General features: G+C 66.4%; 1 protein-coding gene across 5 annotated transcripts; it reads left to right on the top strand.

Annotated features, from left to right (window-relative positions):
* Window positions 1-1,175: 1,175 nt before the first annotated feature.
* On the top strand, window positions 1,176-21,678 carry PWWP2B (PWWP domain containing 2B). Of its 5 annotated transcripts, XR_015155462.1 has the most exons (4): window positions 1,176-1,312; window positions 9,083-10,659; window positions 17,908-18,095; window positions 21,172-21,678. XR_015155462.1 is itself a non-coding variant. In XM_086378227.1 (3 exons), exons 1-2 carry the CDS (start codon window positions 1,188-1,190, stop codon window positions 10,641-10,643), a joined length of 1,686 nt encoding a protein of 561 aa, XP_086234353.1. In that variant the 5' UTR covers window positions 1,176-1,187; the 3' UTR covers window positions 10,644-10,659; window positions 21,172-21,678. The 5 variants fall into 5 exon arrangements, 4 of the variants coding, with proteins under 4 accessions (XP_086234353.1, XP_086234354.1, XP_086234355.1 ...); XM_086378227.1 differs by lacking the exon at window positions 17,908-18,095; XM_086378228.1 differs by lacking the exons at window positions 17,908-18,095; window positions 21,172-21,678 and adding an exon at window positions 15,379-15,562.
* Window positions 21,679-21,851: the final 173 nt, after the last annotated feature.

Raw genomic sequence — 21,851 nt, forward strand, 5'->3', positions numbered from 1 at the left:
GGGTGGCGGCCCCGGCGCAGGTCCGAGCCTGGCGGGCCTTGGCCGCCTCGGAGGGGCGGGGCCGGCCAGAGGCGGCGTCCGGGTCGTCACGACAACCGGCCGCCCGCCGGTTGCGGGTGCCCAGTCGAGCGCCGCGATCCCGGCTTTGGGTACCGGGCCGGGCCGCGCGGCGCTCGGGGCAAGGTCACTTGCAAGAGACCGGGTCCTGGGGGCGGCCCGGGGGCCCGAGCCGCGTGCGGGACGCTCAAGTGCTCTGCAAAGTCGAGAACGGGCACCAGGCTGAAGGCTCGCCGGAGCGGGGCCCGGGCGGGGGTCCCGCGTCCGCTCCGCGCCGCACCCCCAATCCCCCAACCCGCGGCCGGGCTGGCGCGCCGGCGAGCCCCGCTCTCGCTCGGGAAGGCTGTCCTTCCCATTATGACCAGGCCGCGTGGCGCCCTGACCGCACCGGGGGTCGCACAGAACCCGCTCCCCGCGGCCATGCGACTTAGACTTGAGGGCAGATCACTCTCCCTCAGCCCGCGGAAGGCAACCTGGGGCCAAGCGCGCGTCCTCCCGTCACCAGGGGAGGCGCCGAGCACACGGGGGTCGTCAAGCGATCCCCTGGCGGCTGCGGTGGCCGCCGTGTCCCCTTGGTGCCCCGCGCCTCCTCGCGCCGGCCCGCCGGGCTTCCTGCTCGCGCCGCCGAGACTTCCTCCCCGCGGTGCCCGGGTGGCTACCCGAGCGCCAGACCCGAAGGCGGGGAACCCGGGGACTCGAGAAGGGAGGGCCGGGGCGAGGAGAGGGGGCGACACCGTGGGGCCGAGAGGGGCAGGCGCCCCTGGTCGATCCCGGCCGCCGAGGAGAGGTCCCTGGGGCCGGGGCCCGGGCGTTCTCCCGGCGCCGGCTCTCAGGTCCTCTCGGCTGGCGCTCGCGGCCGGCGTCGCCGGGGGTGGAGCGCGGCCCTGCCCCATCCCGGCCCATCCTGCCCCCTCGGTGGGGCTCCGCAGTGCGTCTCCGCGCGGGGTGTGGAGGCCGCACGGCCAGGCGCGCGTCCAAGGGCGCCGGTGCCCCGCGCGCCCCTCCCCGCGCCCCCGGCCCGCTCGCGGAGGCCGCCCCGAGCGGAGCTTTGTGACGTCAGGCGGCCGGCGGGCGGCGTCACGCGCGGGGCTGACCCGGCGCGGGGCGGGGGCCGGGCCGGGACGCGGAGCATGGAGCCGCGGGCCGGCTGCCGGCTGCCCGTGCGGGTGGAGCAGGTCGTCAACGGCGCGCTGCTGGTCACCGCGAGCTGCGGCGAGCGCAGCTTCGCCGGGATCTTGCTGGACTGCACAAAAAAGTGAGCGGGGGCGGGGGCGCGAGCCCGGGACGCCCCCGGATTCCCCTCGGGACACCTCCCCCCTCCCCCTGCGCTGGCCCAAGGCCGGGGCCCGCTCCGGGGCGGGGCGGCGTTGCGCCCGCGCGCTTTCGGTTTCCCCAGTCCCAGTTTCGGGGTGCGCGAGCGCGGTCGCCTCTCGGGGGGCAAAAGTGGTTCTCAAAGTCGTCGCGAGTTTTCGGGCGGGGGATCGCGCGGCCGGGCGGGGGACAGCGGGGGACGCCGGGCTGGAGCCCGGGCGCGGCGCGTGGATCCCGAGCCCCCGCGCCAGCCGCCGCGATGCCGGGCTCCTAACTCCGCACGTCTGCCATAATTAACGCACTTTTCTTTGTTCAGACGCACTGTTGAATTCGGCTCTGTTCAGAATTGTCATCCGTTGGGGGGTGCGGGGGGGCGGGCTCCCGTGCGCTGCCGCACTTGCCTGGGGGTTACTCACAAGAGGGGGTTCCGCGGGCCCTGAAAAGCCCTCTTCCGGCTCCCGGGCGCAGTCGGGGCTGAGGTGAGGACAGAGGGCAAGCAGTTGTGTCCGGCGGCAGGATTTGAGAACACTGTTTGGGGTTGAGGAGCCCCCAGGCGGAGCAGGGATGAAAAGAGACAAGTTGCAGAGCTGCGAGGGGGTGCCCCGCGGGATCCGGGCGTCACTGATGGAGGGGGTCCCCAGGCAGGCCTGGGGCGAGTCCACGCGCCGACAGGCACCTGTGCACCGGCGGCAGGGAGCTCTGCAGCTGGAAAGAGTCTCCTGGATACAGTGTCACATGGTAGCTTGCTGTCGCGCAGATAAATGATTAGGCATTAATCAGGCGCTAATGTCTCGAGGCTCGGGTTGGGCCTTATCCTAAACCACCTCCCCTCTGCAGAGGCCCAGCTTCGCCCCTCGGTGCAGGCCTGGTTTGTGCCCGCGGCATGGATGTGGCGGGAGGACTGTCACCTTTCAACAGTCACCCTGCTGGCATTATCTCCTCATTAGATGTGCCAGAGCCATTTATGTACAAGTCATGTGACTTAACATATGGCCTCCCAGGTGACTTGTCACCCTGCTCGGAGCCAGCTACTGCAGGGAGCGCTTGGTGGGACCCGGTGACCCCCACAGGCTGCAGGCACAGCCCCTCAGGAGGGCCAAGCCTGCGCCCTGGGGTGGCCAAGGTCCCCTGCCGCCGGTGGCCGGCACTTCCCCGTCAGGCAGGCCGCACTCCAGCCTTCCTGCACAGCCCTGCCTGGCCTTTCCTCTCTGCAGCGGACACTTGCAGGAGCGGCCCCCCCACCCCCATTTTCTGGGCTCCCTGACTCAGGACAAAGGAGGCTGCAGGGTAGACTCGTAGCTGGGGGTGTCTGCGGAGGCTGCAGGCTCGCTGCCCTTGCTCTCTGCCTCCAGCCAGGGCTCCCGGCCCTGTGGCCTGTGGGTGCCCTGGTTCAGAGATCTGCACAGCTCCCCACCCGCTCCCCACCCGCTCCCCACCCGCTCGTGGAGGAAGCAGGCTCTGCTGGGATCCCAGCATGGGAACTGGCAGCTGTAGGGCGTGTGGGCGTCCGCCCTGCCACGGCCACATGAGTCTGTAACCGGAGCCGCCCACGGAGCCAGGGGCCGGGCCTCGATGGGCACAGCTCAGCTGGGCAGCGCCCCTTTCTGGCTTGAGTGGGCCCCCCAGTCCCCACAGAGAGTCTAAGGCTTAACCTGGCCTCTCCCAGCCCCCCAGTTGTCTGAAGCCTGGCCCCAAAGCTGTCCCTGCCCCTGCCTACCCCGCTCTCCTCTGCAGTCACCTTCAGTTTCATCCTGATCCCACTTTTCTCCCATAATATTATGAGTGCTCAAGTTCACAGCCAGCATGTCAGGCAGGGTCCAGAGGCCTGGGCTGGGTGTCCCAGGCAGAGGGGGCCTGGCCTCAGGCCTCAGGGTCCTCAGCACCCACCTGCCTTCCCTGGAGCACTCCCCGCTCCATGCCACGGGGACAGGGCCAACCGGCCGGGCCCCTTCCCGGTCGTGGGCACTGACAGGCAGAGAGAGCAGCTGGGGGCTTGGATTGCAAGCACCACCCCCCTCCCGGGGCCTGCGGTCCCCGAGCAGTGGGCTAGTGTGGGGTCAGGCCAGGGCAGCAGGCCACTGCGCCCGCAGTGCCCCTGTGGGGCGCGGGCCGCTCACCACTGTGTTAGCCTTGCTGGAGCACACAGGCAGAGCGGGGGACATCCTCCGGGACGGGCAGTTCTCACAGGGGGCCCAGCTACCAGTGTTAATTTGAGGGCACTCAGGAGGCGGTGCCCCTCACTGCAGGCCCTGAGCCAAACACGCGTGTGTCCTCAGAGGCCAGGCCAAGTTCCCAGCAGGTGGGAGGCACTCGGTGCCCAGTGCCCCCCATCCAGCCTTGAACCTACTGCCCGGCTGCCGTGTGGGCTGAAGCCAGGTTTTCGGGGACTCTTGAGTCCACACCCAGTCAGTGCGCAAGGAGACGGCCTGAGCCTCGGGCCCAGCCCCTGCATCTCCTGCTGCGCCGCCGTGGCTCCTGTGTCCAGGCCAGGGCCCAGGCAGATGTGGGCGTTGTTTCACAGGCGACTTTAGGGTGTGCCTCTGCTCAGGGACCTCAGAGGGGGCAGCCCAGAGACGGCGAAGGCTCCGAGAGGGGGTCCCCAGGCAGGGCGTGAGGGCCAGCTGCCTGTCAGGCCTGGCCTTGACCTCTGAGCCGGGCTTTCTTAAACTTCCCAGTGTGAATCCCCCGGGCCATCACCGCGCAGGCTCCTGGACCCCTCTGCTGGAAAGATTGGGTGTGAGCCTTTGTGACCCGCCCAGGGGGTGGGGTGGAGAAGGAAATGGCACCCACTCCAGTACTCTTGCCTGGAGAATTCCATGGACAGAGGAGCCTGGTGGGCTGCAGTCCACGGGGTCGCAAAGAGCCAGACACAACTGAACGACTGTCACTGACTCAGTCACTCAGCGGGGTGGCGACTGAGGCTTCTGGAGACTCAGTCTCTGGAGACCAGCCAAGAATCCCCGCCCTGGCTGGTCCCTGGGCAGGGGGGGCCCCTGCTCCATCTAGGCACACACGCCCAGGCCCCACTGGCTCTTCCCCTGCCCTTGGGGAGCTGAGTGTGGGGGTGCCCAGTGCACCACAGGCCGGCAGGACCTGCAGCCAGCGGGCAGATGCCTCACCAGGGGACCAGGCCGGCATGGCTGATCTCTGGAGCCACTCCAAGGCGGGTGGTGGAGAGGAGGGGTGGTGAGGGGCCTGGCCTTGGGCTTCTGTGGGCACCCTCAGAGAGGTGAGAGGGACACAGTCAACTGAGTCGCAGTGGGATGATGCTGATGGTTCTAAAACCCTGGATGCAAGACCCTGGGAGCAGCTGGGGCAGAGATCCTAGGTTGCTGTCCTCAGAGAGAGACAGGGTCCCCTGTGTGTCCACAGGGGAGGGGCAGGGTCCCCTGTGTGTCCCTGGGGGAGGGGGGCAGGATCTCCTGTGTGTCCACAGGGGAAGGGCAGGGCCCCCTGTGTGTCCCTGGGGGAGGGGGGCAGGGCCCCCTGTGTGTCCATTGGGGAGGGGGCAGGGTCCCCTGTGTGTCCCTGGGGAGGGGGGCAGAGCCCCCCTGGGTGGCCCTGGGAGAGGGGGGCAGGGTCCCCTGGGTGGCCCTGGGGAGGGGGGCAGGGCCCCCTGTGTGTCCCTGGGGAGGGGGGCAGGGTCCCCTGGGTGGCCCTGGGGGGTGCCTCTGGAGTCCAGGCCACATTTCCTGTCTCTCTACTCCCTGAGCAGAGGTGGACCTCAGGGCAGCCTGGCGCCGCCTGCCTGCCTCTCCCACAGCGCCCGCCCCTCCCCTGCCCCAGCTCCGGCCCTGCGGCCGGCCGTCTGTCTGGCAGGCCGTCTGTCTGGCCGGCCGTCTGTCTGGCCGGCCGTCTGTTTGGCAGGCCTGTGGGAGAAAGAAGCTGCTGTGTGTGTTCTGAACCAGCGCTGGGGCACTCAGCCGGCCACAGGGTGGGCCTCGCCTGGGGGCGCGGGGCTGTGGGCTCTGCCCACGTGGGCGTCCACTGCAGCATGTCCGCTGCAGGAGGCTTCCCTGGACCCTGGCCCGGGGTGGGCCCCCAGGGCGCTTCTGTTCCAGGAGCCAGGTCTTCCCATCTCTTCACAGGACGCCAGGGTGGCCTTTCCCCATGGGAGGATGAGGCAGGAAGGTCCGGGGAACCCGGCTGGGCCCAGAGGCTGCTGCTGGGCGCCAGGCCTGCGGAGGGGAGGCCGCGGTGGGTGTGTGGGGTGTCTCGCGCTCCAGCAGGCTGCCTGGCTGGCTCCTCCTGGCTGTGGGCCCACCAGGGCGGCCCTGGCGGGGTTGCTCAGCTGGAGACATACATGAAGCCCAGGACAAGGGTGAGCGGAGGCCTGGCCACTGCTGTGGCGCCGAGGACGGCCGGCCAGGCCCCGTGCCCCTGTGGGCGGCCGTGCTCTCCCCTGGACAGAGCATCGGGGGACCCTGGGCACTCTGTCTCCTGTGCCCTTGGGGGCAGAACTATCCTGCTTTGGGATCTGACCCCCGATAAGCCTCATGGCCAAAGCCGCCCTTGCAAACTTCCCACTTTCTCACTCTGGCTCTGTCTCCCCCGTCCCTCCTCGGGGCTGCGGTTTGCTCCAGGCCCCCTCAGGCTTCCTGCTCTGAGTGGGTGTGGGGGGCCTGCTCTGCCCGTGGGTCTCCCCAGCCCCCAGGCTCCCCTCCCAGCTCCTTCTCCCGAACTTGGGGGTGGCTGCCTGGAGGACCCAGTAGGCTCTGACCCTCAGCACAGCAGAGGGTGGACAGTGGGGCCCAGGTCATTCCCTGGGGCCTGGCAGACCGTGTCTCTGGCCCCAGGCCCCCCACCTCCTGCCAGGCCCTGCACTGTCGCTGCGGGGCTCTGCCAGGCCAGCCGCACCTCCGTCCCTGAGTGCAGGCCCACATGCGCGTAGCCCGGCCTTGCCAGGGGCCCAGCCCCACGGTCACGCACAAACCTCAGTGGTGCCACACCTTGTGCCGGGGGTCCAGGAGGTGCCCCGTGGGGCCAAGCTGCTGAGGTCCTTCCCTGAGAGAGGAGCCTGAGCTGGAGCCGTCTCTGTGCCCCGGGGCACCCAAGCTGGGGGGCAAGCTCAGACCCTGCCCGCCCCCTGTCCTGTCCCAGCCTCCCTGTCCCAGCCGAGAGCTGGGATGGTGACCTGTGCGCCTCACGGGGCTGTAGACGGGGCTCTGCCCACGGCCCCCAGCTGGGCAGCCAGGGTCCTGCTGGCCCTGTTTACCCACCGGTAGGCGTGGGTGTGGCCAGGGCCAGGGCTGGGCGGCCGCTCCGGGAAGGAAGTGCCCCAGTCACGGGGCCTGCTGTGCCGGCCACGGCCGCGGTCCCCAGCCACCCACCGTCTGGAGGGAAGCACCGCCTTCGGGCCGCAGCCCAGTGCTCAGGGGGGCCTGCACCCCAGAGCGGGGCTCACGGCCTCCACGGCCTCCTGGTTTGATCTGCTGGGGCTGGGGGGGCAGGGGGGCAGGATCAACTGCCAAATTGCCATGGCTGCCCACCACCCCAAGCAGAATCCACCCCAGAGGGGCCAGGTCCCCACTGCTGGCCCCTGGCTGGACGCTGCCCCCGCCACCCCACCTTTCTCTCTCTGCAGCCCTCACCCCCTCCTCCTTCAGTCACACTCGCAGGTCACAGGCCAGCGGTGAGCCAGCTGAATGAGCTGCATCCTCGTGGCCAGCAGAGGACAGGAGGCCAGGGCCCTGGTTCGCTGGACCCTCTGGGCATTGAAGTGTGAACCTTCCACCCCCTCTAGCAGCTCTCCCATGAAGACTAGATTCAGGGGAGATGGGCTTTGATACGTTTCCCTTAATGGCTCTAAACTGGGACTCCCTGGTGGTTCAGGCAGTAAAGAGTCTGTCTGCACTGCAGGAGACCCGAGTTCAATCCCCGGGTCAGGAAGATCCCCTGGAGAAGGAAATGGCAACCCACTCCAGTATTCTTGCCTGGAAAATCCCATGGACTGAAAAGCCTGGCAGGCTACAGTCCATGGGGTCACAAAGAGTCAGACACAACTGAGCAACCTCACTTTCAGATTTGATAAAGTTTGATGTGACTCCTGGGTGGTGCTAGCAGTAAAGAACCCACCTGCCAATGCAGGAGATGTAAGAGACTCAGGTTCGGTCCCTGAGTGGGGAAGATCCCCTGGCGTTGGGAATGGCAACCCACTCCAGTAATCTAGCCTGGAGAATCCCGTGGACAGAGGAGCCTGGTGGGTTACAGTTCACAGGGTTGCAAAGAGCTGAACGTGACTGGAGCAGCTTAGCACAGCACACAGCACTGGGCATTCACTGGTGATCTTGAATTCAATAGAACTTGGACAGCGTTCCCATGGCGGACGTGCCCTCCCGTGACGGACCGTCAGGGAGGCCGTGGGCCTTTGGCCGCTGCCTTCAGCCCTCTCGCCTGCTTCTGCGGTCCCCGCTTCTCAAGTGGCCTGCACCCGGCTTCCAGCCTCCTTGTGTCCCTGGGCACCCATCCCCTGGCGGGGGCGGGGAGGAGCCTTCCGGCCACAGGTGCCCTCGGCCACCTGGCTGCAGATGGAGCTGCCATGGTCAGTCGGTTGGTCTTAGCAGCCTTGGTTCTTCTGGGGAACAGTAGAAGCAGAAGTCACTTGGAAACTTCGAAACAGCAAAGCTCACTTATCTTTTCTGCTGTGATTGAATTACACAAGGGAGGGAGAGATGGAGGTGCAGTATTCTAAACTCTTGTCTGAAAGTCTGTTCTGTGCTGGAAAATGAAAACTAACAGCTTTTAGCTTAAGCGGTCTTACAGATGGAACCGCGGTGTTTGCAGTGGTGTGTCGCTGCCGGAGGACGTGCAGTCTGTTTGGGCTTGGCTGTCGTTGTTTGGAGCAGTGTTCTGCTGCTTCAGGAGTGGCTCCCTCATGACATGTGACTTCAGACACCCCCAGCACGCAAGGCCGGCTGGCCAGCGCTCTGGAAGGGTACTGCCCTGAAGCTGTTCGAAGCAAGCGCGGGCCATTCTGGGGAGCCCTGGGGTGCTGGCCACGTACTTGGCCTCAGCTGTGGGTCCCTGTGGGAGGGCAGCCTCCTGCCTTCTCTGGACCTGCAGGACGGAGGGAAGGGGCCAGGGTACCAGGCAGGAGGGGTGGTCCTTCCAGGTCATAGTGGGCACGGGCCACCTGTGGGGGATGCCCTCACCTGAAAGCAGCATTCAGGGGGGAGCAGGCTGACTCTCAGGCCTGGGGCTTGCTGGGCCTGGCTGTGAGTGGCCCCCGCCCCCAAACACACTGCACCAGGGACCCCGGTCCCGTGGGCTCTCCTGGGCCTGACGGTCCCCCTGGGGACGCAGGCGGGATCTTCCTTCTGGGAGTGTTGCCCTCAGGGAGCAGGGGGTGAGCGGATGAGGCCTGTGGGCAGGGGCCACTGACCACACAGCAGCTGGGTCCCCACAGGCTGGGCCAGGCCTGTCCAGGAATGGAGGCCCCGGTTGCCGGCTTCCTGGGCCTCCGGGTCTGCAGCTGTGAGTTCTCCTCGTTCCAGGAACAGAGGCCTGGATGCTCAGTGCCTGTCAGCCCGTGGGCTTGATGCTGAGCGCCTGATTTCAGAGCACGCAGCCCGCACCTGGGCTGCCCCGGGCGGGTGCTGGGGGGCGTGCCTCTGTTAAAGCCGGGAGATCCTGCTGGGCCCCCGCCCCCCGCGCGGGGGCTGGGCGCGGGGGTCCTCCCTGTGCTGACCGCCCCTTTCTGTCTCCCCACGACCAGGTCTGGCCTCTTCGGCCTGCCCCCGTTGGCTCCGCTGACCCAGGCCCAGGACGCCCCTGTCAACGGCTGCCACGGCCCGTCCCCCGCGGAGGGAGACGCGGAGGCCATGCCCCTGGGGACCGGCCCCCCGGCGCCTGAAGGCGGGGACGGACCCCCCGAGCCGCCCCTGCCGCCGGTCCCGCCGCTGCCGGCCGGAAGCCTGCCCCCGTTCCCGCCCTACTTCGAAGGCGCCCCCTTCCCGCCCCCGCTCTGGCTGAGGAACACCTACCGGCAGTGGGTGCCGCAGCCGCCGCCCCGGGGCGTCAAGAGGACCCGCCGGCGCCTGTCCCGCAACCGCGACCCCGGCCGCCTGGCCCTGAGCCCCATCCGCCTGCGGCCGCGCCAAGTGCTGTGTGAGAAGTGCAAGAGCACCCAGAGCCCCCCGGAGGCCAGCCCCGGGCCCCCTGCCGCCCCCCGGCCACGCAGGGAGCCCCGCAAGCCCGAGGACCCCGACGGAGGAGGCGAGGCGGCCGCCGCCAAGAAGAGCAGGCGCGAGCGGCGGGAGGAGGCGCGGCCGGGGGTGCCGCGGAGCCCGGCCATCAAGATCTCCTACAGCACGCCCCAGGGCACCGGGGAGGTGGTGGAGATCCCCCCTCGCGTGCACGGCTCCCTGGAGCCCTTCTGTCCACCCCCGGCCTCGCCCGGAGGCCTGGACCCCGAGCCTCCCAGGGACCGGCCTGCGGCAGGCGCCCCCGCCTCCATTCCCAAGCTGAAGCTGACGCGGCCCCTGCCCCCCGGGGCCACCCCGCCGCCCCCCAAGATCCGCCTGAAGCCTCGCCGCCTGGGGGCTGGCGAGCAGGAGCCCGTCTACAGGGCCGAGCTGGTGCAGGAACTCAAGGGCCGAGGGCTCCCGGCCGACGGCGCCACCCACCGCGGCGGGCTGGCGGACTCGTCCTCCGCGAGCTCTGGCGAGGATGATGACTGCAAGGGGTGTCCCCGGGGTGCCCACGGGCCCGACAACACCGGGCTGGCTTTCCTCGCCACCTGCCCCGGGAGAAGCGGCTGTACCAGCGAGCTGGCATGGAGCAGCGACAGCCTGGACGAGTCCAAGTCGTCCGGCTCGGATGGGACGTTGCCGGACACCTGCGACCTCTCGCCTGGCGATGGCGTGCCCTCTTCATCCAAGGGCACGAGGCCCACAGTCCCACCCCTGACGGTCAGGCTGCACACGCAGAGCGTCTCCAAGTGCGTTACTGAGGACGGGAGGACCGTGGCTGTAGGGGACATTGTGTGGGGTAAGGTTCACGGCTTCCCTTGGTGGCCGGCACGTGTTCTGGACATTAGTCTTAGCCAGAAAGAGGACGGGGAGCCCTCCTGGCAAGAAGCGAAAGTCTCGTGGTTTGGTTCTCCAACTACATCATTTTTGTCAACCTCAAAACTGTCCCCTTTCTCTGAATTTTTCAAACTGAGATTTAACCGTAAGAAGAAGGGGATGTATCGGAAAGCTATCACAGAGGCCGCCAATGCCGCCCAGCACGTGGCCCCAGAAATAAGGGAGCTCTTAACCCAGTTCGAAACGTAACCGGGTTCCCAGCCAGGTGAGTGTGTGCATGGAGGGCTGCCTCTCTCCAGCCGCCCTGAGCCTGCGTCTGTGGCTGGGCTGTGCCTCCAGCCTGGGCCTCGGTGAGCCAGGGGGTGAGGGATGCCCTTGGCAAGGCTGGCTCGCCACTCCAAAACGGGTGGTCTGGAAGATTGTCCTGCTCGCTGGCAACGTCCCCTCAACGTTTCGGATCACAGAAGAGACGCTTTAAGAGCGGGCGGGTCGTCAACCACCTGGGCAGAGAACAGAGCTAGTTTGTGTTTTGTGGCCATTTTTCAAAGGCCATGAAAGATCTGCTTGCTCTTCCGTTCGCCTTTTGGAGAAAAGGGAGATCCGGTGGCTGGGGTGGGCGGAGGAGGGGCTTGCTCTGATTCTCTTCCCTCCCAGACGGACGGGGCTGTCTCCCTCCTGCCCTTCCCCTACTGCAGGCTGGCAGGTGTGTCCAAGGGTCCGACTTCGCAGAAAGGAGGAAGGTCGCTCAGCTGCCTTCCCCCAGAGGTGGTGCCTGTGGCCCAGTGCCCCTCTCCTGGTGCCAGGGGGACTCCTCTTCATCAGCCGCGGCGTGGTGCCTGGGGCTTGCGGCTCCAGGCTCCTGGAGGGCATCCAGGATCTGCCTCGTCCAGTACCATGGCCTCTGTCTCCAACCCCGGGGGCACTCTGTGGGACCCCCGGCCGTGGCCCCACCTGGAGCCTCTGTGGGGCCGGGTGTCCCCAGGTGGGGTGGGTCACTGTGTGACCTGTCTGGTCACCTCGCGGGCTGTCGGGACATAGCGAGGGGCCGAGCTGTGTGCTGTGAGCAGTCCCGGGGCCTGAGACGCAAGGAGGTGGGGTTGGTAGTGTCTGATGCCAAGCCCTGGCCCTGGGCAGCAGCAGGTCCGAGGGCCGGCCCCTTCCTCTGCTGGCTCGAGGCAGGCTGTGGCCGCTCGAGGCTCCAGGCTGCCTCGGTGGACCACAGTGGGCATGTCGGGGTCCCTAGTGCGGGGCAGCCCGTGGCCCCTACCTGGCCCTGTGGCCTCGGGCCGGCGCCCCGACTCAGTTGGGGTTTGTCCTTCGTCTGGGCCTCTGCCCTCGTCTCTGAACCTTCGGGTGACCTTGTCTGGCCTGGCTGTCCAGCTCATCCACCTGTCTGTGCTGACTTCCCGGGCAACGCCAGATTCAGGGCTGGGTGGGTCAGCTGGCCGGTGGTTGGGGAGGGGGGTTCAAGGAGTGCTTGCTGCCGCCTCACTGCTGGGCCGGCTGCAGTGGGTCCTGGGACTGAAGAAGCAGGGACGAGGGGCACATCTGGGCTGGGGTCCCTGCTGGGATTCTTGAGGCCTCGTTCCCCTCCCCCCTTCCCTGTGCCTCCTGAGTGCTCCCAGAACTCTGGGCACAAACTCCTCCCAGGAACCCGGCACTCCCCCATCGGTTCTGGCCTTTGTGTGGGGTGTGGGCGTGGCACCGCCCTGGGGTAGGGGGCGTCAAGCCAGCGAGGGTGTCGAGTCAGGGCACCCCATTGGGAGGGGCCCAGAGACGGCCCCGATACCTGGCCTCCCGTTTCCCCTGCATCTCTCTGTTGTGGCCTCGTCCCACTGGCCTTGGGACCACTCGGGCCCTGTCTCTCTCCGTGCCCTTCGGCTCCCAGCCCGGCCCACCCTGTCTCTGGCCTGGGGCGGTGGGCGGCTTGCCCACACACCCTGTGAGAGAGAAGGCAGCCCCTTAGGTTCAGGGCTCGCTGTGTTTATCTGGAGGCAGAGGAGGAATCTCACCAGACAAGTTTGCCTGCTGCGGGGGCCTGGCTCCTGGGGCTCTGGGAGCCTGGGGTGGGGGGGCGGTGGGGGGTTGCTGAATCCTTTCGGCGCCAAAGCAAAGTGGTTTTGCTTGATGGGCTTTTGGGTTTTGTTTCTTGAGGATTAAAGACTGCTGAGGTTTGTGCCAGCCAGGTGGTTGGTCTGCGGGCGTCAGCCAGCCGGGGTCTCGCGCTCGGGTGGGGTCGGTGGTCTTCCGGTGGGCACACTTGCTTTCAAGTGTCAAGTGTCTGGCGGGCAGCCTGTCCGGCCTGCTTTCTGAAGGGGAAACGGAGCTGCCTTCGCTGGGGAAGGTGGGTTCCCTGGTGGGCTCCCCGGGCAAGCTGAGGGCGCTGGGGCTGGCCCAGGGGGTCCCCGCAGAACCTGTGTGAGATGCAGGTGGGGTGTCCTGTGGGGTGCTGAGGGCAGGGCCGGGGTGTCCAGGAGCCGGGTACCAGAGGGTGGTCCCAGGGCTGGGAGCTCGGCGGGAGGCCTGCTGGGAAAGGCAGTCCTGCAGCCCCACGTGGCTGCCCAGCCCGGCGCAGGGCCCTGCCATCCCCAGGAGCTGATGGAGGCCGTGTGGGGAACGTGGGGTTTGGACTCCAGAGAGCCCAGACCTCGACCCTGAGACGCCCCGCCCCCTCGCAGGGCTGCTGGAGGCTCCGCCGGGAGGTGGGTGCCCACGTGAGCATCCTGAGAGCTGCCCACAGGCCGGCTGCCAGGGCACTGGGGAGGCTGGCAGGTCCTGCCCCCAGCCCTTTGTGCCACGGCGGGGAACAGGCACCCAGCAGGCGCGGCCCCGGCCCCGTCTGAGCCCCAGCTCCCCGTCTGTCTTGGGGTGACCGGCACGTGCCCCCAGGTGCAGGGTGAGTGAGCGGCCTGTCTGGCTGTGTACTCTGGGCTCCTCCGCGTCCCCCCGTGGGGCAGGGTTGTGCTCCTGACCGGATGGGCCAGGCAGCTCCTAGTGCCCACTGATCAGGGGCGAGGGCCCCGCAGGTGTGATTGATGGGGGTGCCCCCAGGGCAGGGCGGGTCAGGCCCCCCACCTGCCAGGCGTGGCGCAAGCCCCCCGGCCTCTTCCCCTCAGACCCTGTGGTCACCACTTCCCTCCCTACTCGCACACCCCCCGACCCAGCCAGGACCAGATGCTCTGCTGGATGCGGACGGAAGTGTGCAGTCACCGTGGCCCTCGCCTGGCGGGCGGGGGGAGGGCTGTGAATCACCTCTCCGGATTCATGTGTGATCATGCGCAGGAATGTGCCGAGAAGGGGACAAAGGCCTCTGGGCAGAGTGTCTGGTGAGGAAGCTGATTGGGACTGGGGCTCTGGGAAGGCTTCCTGGAGGAGGTGACGTACAGCCGAGATTAGAACAGGAAGCTAATAGGGTGAGGATGGGCATCGGAGGCAGGAGGGAGCCGGGCCTCTCCCTGGGGGCAGGGAGAGACCACTAGCTGTGGCCTTGCCCTCAGAGAAGGAGCGCTACGGTGGGACATTAAGCCGGGGGTGACTGTCCTGTGTTGGAAAGATGCCCCGGCTGTGGGCAGCGGTGTGATGGGGGAGGCTGTGCCCCAGAACAGCAGCTGAGACCAGGACGGGGAGTCGGGGGCTCTGGGGAGCAGGGGCAGAGGCCCCGGGGGTGGGCTGGGGCTGCTGGGCACGCCTAGAGCTCCGGGACCCCTGCGCCCTCACCAGCCTCAGCACCTCGTTAGCGTCCCCGTGCCTGGGTCTGAGCGCAGAGGCGGTTCAGGGTCTAGCCTCAGAGGAGGGTTGGGGCCAAGTGGTGGGTCAGGACTGGCAGGCGCAGGGGTGCGGGAGGGGGCCCCGTGGAGTGGGGGCAGCTCAGAGTGGTGGAGAGGCAGACAGCGGTGACCAGAGGTGTGAGGCCCCTGGGAGCCCAGGAAGGAGGCCAGTGGAGAGGCGGGTGGACCCAGGGCCCCTGGGGAGGTGGCAGGCGAGCCTGGATGGGGTGGGGGCCACACCTGGCCCCCAGGCCCCACCCAGGGCAAGCGGTGATGGAGCCTCTACTGAACGTGGGGTCCCTGGGAGCGCACCCTGGGCCCCAGGCAGTCAGGGGTATGGGAGCAGCGTCCAGGTGTCCCGAGGCCCCACAGAGCCGTGTGCCTCCCTGGGGTGAGTGCCCCGCCTCTCAGCCCAGTGGGAAATTCTCAGGCTCCCCGTGAGCCGGGCAGGCCCGAGGCAGCTACTTCCTGCAGGCCAGAGCTTTCGGGGTCTCCCAGCTGTGCCTCCCTGGGGAGCTCCTGGTTTTACTGAGAAGAGAGCTCAGTGGCTCTGTGGCTCTGTGGCTTCCCAAGGCTGCTGTCCCAGATGACCTGTCTCAGGTCAGCAGGAAACGCAGGAACCTCTGGAGGCCAAATGCAAAACCCAGGTTCTCTTCCTGGGGTTCCGGGGAGGGTCCTCTAGCCTCTCACAGCTGCTGGGGGCTCGGGCGCCCCGGGCCTGTGGCCGTACCAGCAGCCTCATCATCAGGGGCCCCCGCTGTGTGGAAGCCGCGTCTGCCTCTCCCCACGAGGCCCTGGGAGGCCCCCTCCAGCCTCATCCGCTCTCTCAGAGCTCTCCTCTCGTCACACCTGTCATCCCTTCCCCACGGCTCCGGGGGGGACCCTGGTCGCCCACCGCATCCTCTGTCCACTCAGCAGCCCCCGTGGGTGCAGGCACAGCTTGCATCCCCGTCCAGCTGGGCTGGGGGTCCAGGGCGAGGGAGGTGCCCTGCCCCGCAGGAGGCTGTGCACACGGCTGGGCCCCAGCAGCACTTTCAGCCTCACGAGGTGACTCTCCCGGGAACTGAAGACAGCGGCCGGGAAGCCAGCCCGGAAACCCTGCAGCCTGGCTCCTGGCGGCCACCCCGCCTCACCCTGCCGGAGCCGTGGTCACGCGGGCAGAGGCGGCCAGATCCTGTCCCCAGGCTCCGGCTTCCTCCTGGGCTTCTCCCTTCCAGAGCTGTATCTACGGGCCCGGCGACCCAGACAGGCTTTCAGTTCAGCTCAGTCCAGTTGCTCAGTTGTGTCCGACCCTCTGCGATCCTGTGGACTGCAGCACACCAGGCCTCGGTGTCCATCACCAATTCCCGGAGAGGCGTTGCTTTCTTCCGACTCTGAATAAAAACGTGCCTCCGCTTCTCAGCTGACTTCCGCCTTGCTTTCAGCGAGCTCAGGTTGTCTGCGAAGGTGGTAATTATTTTGTTCCAGAGGAAACTCAGGCCTGTGATTCGAGGCCTGGGCCCTGCCCCTCTGCATGGTCTCCCAGGTGGGCGCCGGGCGACACAGGACATGGGCCTGGGTGTGGAGGCGCTCCTCTGGGGCCCTGGGGTCCCTGCGGGCCGAGGGAGGGCCTCTGGGCCTGGGGGAGGGGCCGAGGGAGGGCCTCCGGGCCTGTGCCTTCAGGGACAGCAGTGCCCCTCCTGCAGGCGCCGTAGCCTCAGCTGGCCACAGACAGCTCCAAGTGCCCGTCCCTCTTTCCCCCAGGGTCCGAGGCCCCTGGGTGCGCAGGCAGGGGCTGACCCAGGCCCTGAGCTCTGCACCGCTGTGCCCTGGGACTCGGGTGGGACCCTCCACGGGTGGCGGGGTTTCAGCTGCCTGCCGGGAGGCCCTTCTGTCCAGTGACCCGATCTGCTCCTTAGCCACATGCAGCGACAGTGGTCACATGCAGATGTGGTCTTCAGACAAGGGCCCAGGCCTTCCAGCTGACCAGGTGCCCATGGTAAACAGGGCTGACCGCTTTCATCCAGGCCGATGACTCTTGATGCATCGCTGTCTGAGGGCTCCTCAGCCCCAGAGTCCACCTGAGGAGCGCAGCCGTCCCTGGCTGCGGGCCTGGCTCTCTGCCAGGACACGGGATTACGTCTGCGTGGCGTTTCCAGCCTAGGCCCAGGGTCCCCCATTTCCCGAGGGGCTCTGGGTCCTCTCCAGGGCGTGGCGTCCAGCCGTCCTGCCTGGGTGAGGGCTACTGGCCGTGGGTCATGTTGTTCCCAGGTTGTTAATTGCCCTTCGCAGTTCAGAGACCTGGAGCTACTTTCCTTCAGGAGAAAAGAGCTATGATTTCACATGGACTCTTCTAATTCAGATTTTTTTTACTCGTTTACCACTTTATTTGCATCTCTGCCCCCTTGTACTGAAATTCTTGGTTCTTAGTAGCACGGCAGTCATCTTACATGTAAAAGTTGACACCTGTCAAATGTTAACGTGCAGACTACATCATATATGGAGTCATTTGGCACAGGGAGGCCACCAGCTCGGCCGTGGTGATCTGGGGGAACCCCAGGCCTTTTGTGCCTGGGATCTGCCCTTCAGGGGACACGTTAGAGTCCTGTTTCCAAGTCATGGGGACAGGGCCCCCTCCGGGGTTGTCATGACCTCAGGCACCATTAGTCACTGATTCCATCTTTCTTTTCACCTCTGGAGACTCCTGTACATTCTGGTTGGTGTCTGTCATTCGGTGCGTGTTACGAGGGTCCCCGGTCCGTCTGAGCGTCATCCGGGCTCCTCCGGGCCAACCCTGTCCTGCAGGCCGCCTTCCCGCCGTGCTTGCCTGTCCTCCTGTGTTCATGACCGAAGCGGACACACAGGGGTGCCGCCCACTGTCTCTTGGCTCTGAGTGGTAAGGCAGCTGTGCCCAGCCTTTCCTGTGCCCGCTGGCCGCCACTGCCTCGTCGAGGAGGGAATCCTGAGCGCTCTAGGCATGGCCGTGACCCCGATGGGCCCCACACCTCGGGGTTCCCCGTCCCGGCATTCTTGTGTGTCAGGGCTTCTTCACATCCCGGTCCGGTTCTTTGCGGTCCTGTTGGGGTCTCCCCTTCGAGGAAATCAGCTCCTGCACACTCAGACCCACACGCTGCCCGGCACGCAGGAACACCCACGGAGGCCTGGGCACTCTGCACAACCCGCCCCTGCCCAGCCGGGTTCCTGGCGCCCTGCACGCTGGGCTGCGGCACCCTGTCCTGCAAGTGGGAAGACAGGTCTCCAGGGAGGCTCTTCCCTGTGCAGCAGGCAGCCCTGGCCTTCAGGAGGCAGAGCCGTGCCCGGGCGTATCCGCCCACTCAGCACCCTGGGCGACGGGAGGTGCTTCCCGTGGGGAGGGCAGGGCCTGGAGACAGGCTCTGGGCCCGTTGACTTCAAGCCCACTGTGTCTCTGGGTTGAGAACCCTGAGCTGGAGGCACCCACACCTCGTCCCCATGGCAGATCTGGACAGGCAGGGGAGCACTGGCTGGAGGAAGGGGCTGCCTGGGTCTCTGGATGAGGAAGTGGGCCACGTGTCAACTCTCCGCGTGTCCCCACAGGGAAACAAACACAGCCGTCCAGGCTGCGCCCCGGGGAGCCAGCGTCCTGGGACCCGCCCCTTCCCCAGTTACCTGGCCAGGGTCTCACCAGACCTGGTGCAGCCTGCATGTGGCTGAAGGGAGCACGGGACCAAGCGGGGGTCTGGCCAGGCAGGTGCTCAGGGTCCACAAGGCCGTGCTGGTCTCCGCAGGGCAGGGGCAGTGGCTGGGCCTTAGGCCTTCCTGGGCCACGTGGACGGGCGGAGCTGTGGCAGAGGCCCTGTGCGTGGACGTGGAAGGCTGTGCGCCCGCCGAGCTGCCCTGGGCCACCCTCCTAGGCGTCATCTGTGAGTCAGGCCGCAGTCACCCCCCGGGGGCTTCCTCCTGGGGAACCAGAAAGGTGAGCTTTTCCCGGGATGCCTGCCGCGAACCTGTGGCCCTCCTGCAGTGTCGAGGTGGGGTGCGGGGCAGCGGGGCTGGGGGCTCTGGGGCTGCCCGGGTTGTCGTGGTGGAGGGATAGGGACCGCTCTGCCCAGAGGGAACACCCCATTATTGAAGAGGGGTGGTGTCGGCCGGCGGGGGTGCGGGGGTGAGAGAAGCGACCCGCGGCCTTCCGAGAGCCACCGGCTGGCCGCCCCAGGCAAGGAGTGTCAGACTGGGAGGCGGGACCCGAACCCCGGGGGACTCCGCATCCGTGTTCCTCCTGCTGGGAGAGGCCTCTGGTCGCAGAGGGTGCAGGCTTGTTGGGGCATCTCCCTAACGAGGGCCATGGCTTCAAAGGGGGTTGTGGCCACTCAAATCACCCCCCGGGCCAGTGTCTCTGCAGCGATGTGGGGTTGCCTTTGATTTGAGCCCCTTTAAATGCTGAAATGTTGCGTTAATGGGGCACTTGGAGTTTCCGAGTGTGGCTATTCCCGTGGATGCTGTGACCGAGCTCTGAGGTGGTGGGGAGGCACGGGGGTGGGGCAGAGAGGGGTTCCTCCTGCAGACCCCAAGTGGGGCTACCGCTCGAGGCCAGGAGCTTCCCCGGAGCCTTGGGGGGAGGAGAGAAGTCAGCCTGATGACCAGCTGTGGGCGGGCGAACGTCCGTGCATCTTGCTGCAGCGCGACCAGTGGGGTCACTGCTCGCAGGCTGCACTGAGAGCAGCGACGGCAGCAGGAGGCCTCCCGAGTCGTCCCTGCCCGTCGAGGACGCGGGCCATCGCGGGATCATTTGCATTGCTCTGTGCACATCCATCTCTGGGGTTTTACATTTTAAACAAATGAAGGAAGGCTTTGGTTCCTTGTCCACAGTAGAGTGAGATGTTCTGAGCACATCTCTTTTTGCTTAATTTTTTTTTTTTAATTTGTGTGTTCATTGTGGGCTGTGTTGGGTCTCTGTTGCTGCACAGGCATTTCTCCGGTTGTGCTGGGCGAGCCTCTCATTGCTGGGGCCTCTCTTGTCGCGGAGCACAGGGTCTTGGGCACGAGCGCTCGGTGGCTGCAGCCCCGGCTCCAGAGCACAGGCTCTGTAGTCACGGTGCAGGGCTTGGCTGCTCTACAGCCTCTGGGGTCTTCCTGGACTCGGGTTCAAACTCATGTCTCCTGCGTTGGTGGGCAGATTCTTTACCCCCGAGCCACAAGGGAAGCCTTACTGAATTTTCATCCAAAGCAATGCTACATGGGCTTCCCTGGTAGCTCAGTCGGTAAAGAATCTGCCTGCAATGCAGGAGACCCAGGTTTGATCCCTGGATCGGGAAGGTCCACTGGAGAAGGGAATGGCAAACCCACTCCAGTATTCTTGCCTGGAAAATCCTATGGACAGAGGAGCCTGGCAGGCTATTGTAGTCCATGGGATCGTGAGAGTCGGACACGACTTAAGAGGCTAAACCACCAACCGAAGTTACCTACATTCACAGTTTGAAAACCCACTAGTGACGTGAAGTGTATAATGCAAGGATTTCTCTCCACGTTTCTACACTCATTCTGCTTCTTGTCTCATGATTTCCCAACTTAAGCGTTCTTTATGGACAGTTTTCCTGTGGAAAAGGAAGATTTTGCAAACTTATAACCCCTGTTCCCCTGCCACACATACACATAAGCATAGTTTCTGGCTAAATCAAGATTCGGTGCTGATATTAAAAATTGCAGCTTATCCACACAGGTAATTATGGCACATTTAGCCTCTCTTCAGCTCCACTCTCTGCAGTCGCATGTCCCTCACTGTGGGCCGTTTCTGTCATCACTGGGCCCCAGCGCTCTGAGAGAAGTGGAGACCTCAGCGCCCCAGAGACGCCGAGCGTTTGTTTCCATTTACGACCACCCTGTGAACAACCTCTCCGAAACGTGGTGGCGTCAGACACCTCTACCCGCTCACCTCTCGTGATTCTGCGCGCCCCGGGGCAGGCGTGTCAGCTGCGCGGGCATGTCCGAGAGGCTCCTTGCCCTGAGGCCTGGGCTGGGGTGGCTGGCCCCCAGGCCCCCCACACACACCCCGGGGCAGGCTGGGCTTTCCCGCGGCCGGGCAGTCTCAGGGCTCTCGGGGTCTGCGCCCAGCCCCAGCCCAGCCTGCCTGTCGTCCCCGTGCAGGAACAAGACGTGGGCGGGGAGCTGCAGGGTGCGTGGCCCTCCTGTTCCTGTTGGACACTGGGCCTCGCCCTCCTCCTCCTCCCAGGCTGCACCCCATCCCGGAGCCTCCCGGGAGGCCTGGAGGGCTGGAGGGTGGGGGCGCTGGTGGACACTCTCCCCCATCTGCTGCACTCAGGGAGGCCTCTTCCCTGCAAGCCCCCTGCTTTCCTTGGTGGGGGGTTGACCCTGAGATGCTGGGCCGAGGTGTCCGCTGCCCCTGTGGCCAGGTTCACCTGCTGGACAACCCCTGGTTGTCAGATGGGAGGCGGGGGCGCATCAGGAGGCAGGGTGGAAGCCTGGGCTCCCCACCCGCTTGAGAAAGGATTTCCCTGTCCAAGGTCTGTCCCCGCCCCGCCGGGAGGTCTCCTGAGCCAGGAGGGCGCCTCTCGTGGGTGGGGCTCCCAGCGAGGGGGCGTGTGTCTCCAGGGGTGCCCGTCACACCCACACTGGGGCCTTCTGGGCCGTGCGCCCAGCCATCAGCTCCCCGAAAGCCCCAGCCCCGAGTGGCTGGAACGTTCCAGAGCGGCCGGCCTCACTTTAGCCTCCGTGAGCCTGGCCTAGGGCCGGGGCTGCCAGACCAGCCTGTGGTCTGGGTCCCTGAGCCACAGAGGATCCCAGCCCTTCCCCGGGCAGGCAGGGTGGGCCTGGGGGGTGCAGGGGTGGGGGGCCCTGCCCCAGGAGAGGGGGTGGGGCACCATGGGAGGCAGGACCCCTGGGCTGGTGGGAGCTGGGGGTGGGGTCCCTGAGGCCCACGGAGGCTGAGGGTCAGGCCGAGGAGCGCTCGGGGAGGGCACTCTGGCCTGGCGCTGGCCTGCCCCTTGCCCTGGATGCTGACGTGAGTTACTCTGTCCCTCTCTGCTTTCCCCCAGGTCACCAACGCTGAGGGAAGGGCTGTCCTCCCGCAGCTCCCAACGTCGCAGGCGTCCTTCACACCCCCGCCCCACCCGAGGACGCTGCGAGCCTTCTGGTTGGCTGTATGCGGAGACCCCGCCGTCGGGGTCAGTCAGGTTCCGGACCTCTGCAGGGAGCCGGCGGGTCTGCCCGTGAGGACTGCCCCGCCCGGCGCACAGCGGCTCCTCTCGGCCAAATGTATTTATTCCCACCACACAGTCTTGAGCTTTTCTGGTTCCTCAGAGGCCGGAGTCCAGCAGGGAGGGCAGCCCCCCGAGGACAGAGTGCCCGGCACCTCCCTGCCGGCCTGGGCACGAGCAGCTGCGCGTGGCGGGCCGCCGCCGCCCCCCTTCCCATGCCCCGCGAACCCTGACCTGCCCAGGGCTCCCATCCCGCCGGGCACGCGGTCTCCGCCCGTCCCAGGCTGCCGCTCTGCAGTCAAACTGCAACATGAAAAGAATAAACACCTCACCTGTCGTTTGTAAGAGTCCATTCCATACCCCTTTTTGTCGCTTTAAAGACCGAAAAGAAGAAAGATAAAGTCAGCTCTGCTCTTGGTTTAAATGCAGGAGAATAGAGAGATGTGAGCAGAAGTGCCCTGGCTCTGGCAGGCCCGAGCTGTGTGCCCCTCCAGAGGGTACTGACCCCTCGGGTGCTG

Source organism: Bos grunniens, chromosome 26 (genome assembly GCF_055505025.1).
Source record: "Bos grunniens cultivar Pamir isolate PY7600 chromosome 26, Bosgru_T2T1.0, whole genome shotgun sequence".
Lineage (NCBI taxonomy): Eukaryota > Metazoa > Chordata > Mammalia > Artiodactyla > Bovidae > Bos > Bos grunniens.

What these genes read in the sequence shown, in the direction of transcription:
- PWWP2B (XM_086378227.1), top strand. Translation starts at nt 1,188, where the DNA reads ATGGAGCCGCGGGCCGGCTGCCGGCTGCCCGTGCGGGTGGAGCAGGTC. An exon ending in TTGCTGGACTGCACAAAAAA is followed by an intron (nt 1,313 to 9,082) that starts GTGAGCGGGGGC and finishes CCCCACGACCAG; the next exon opens with GTCTGGCCTCTTCGGCCTGC.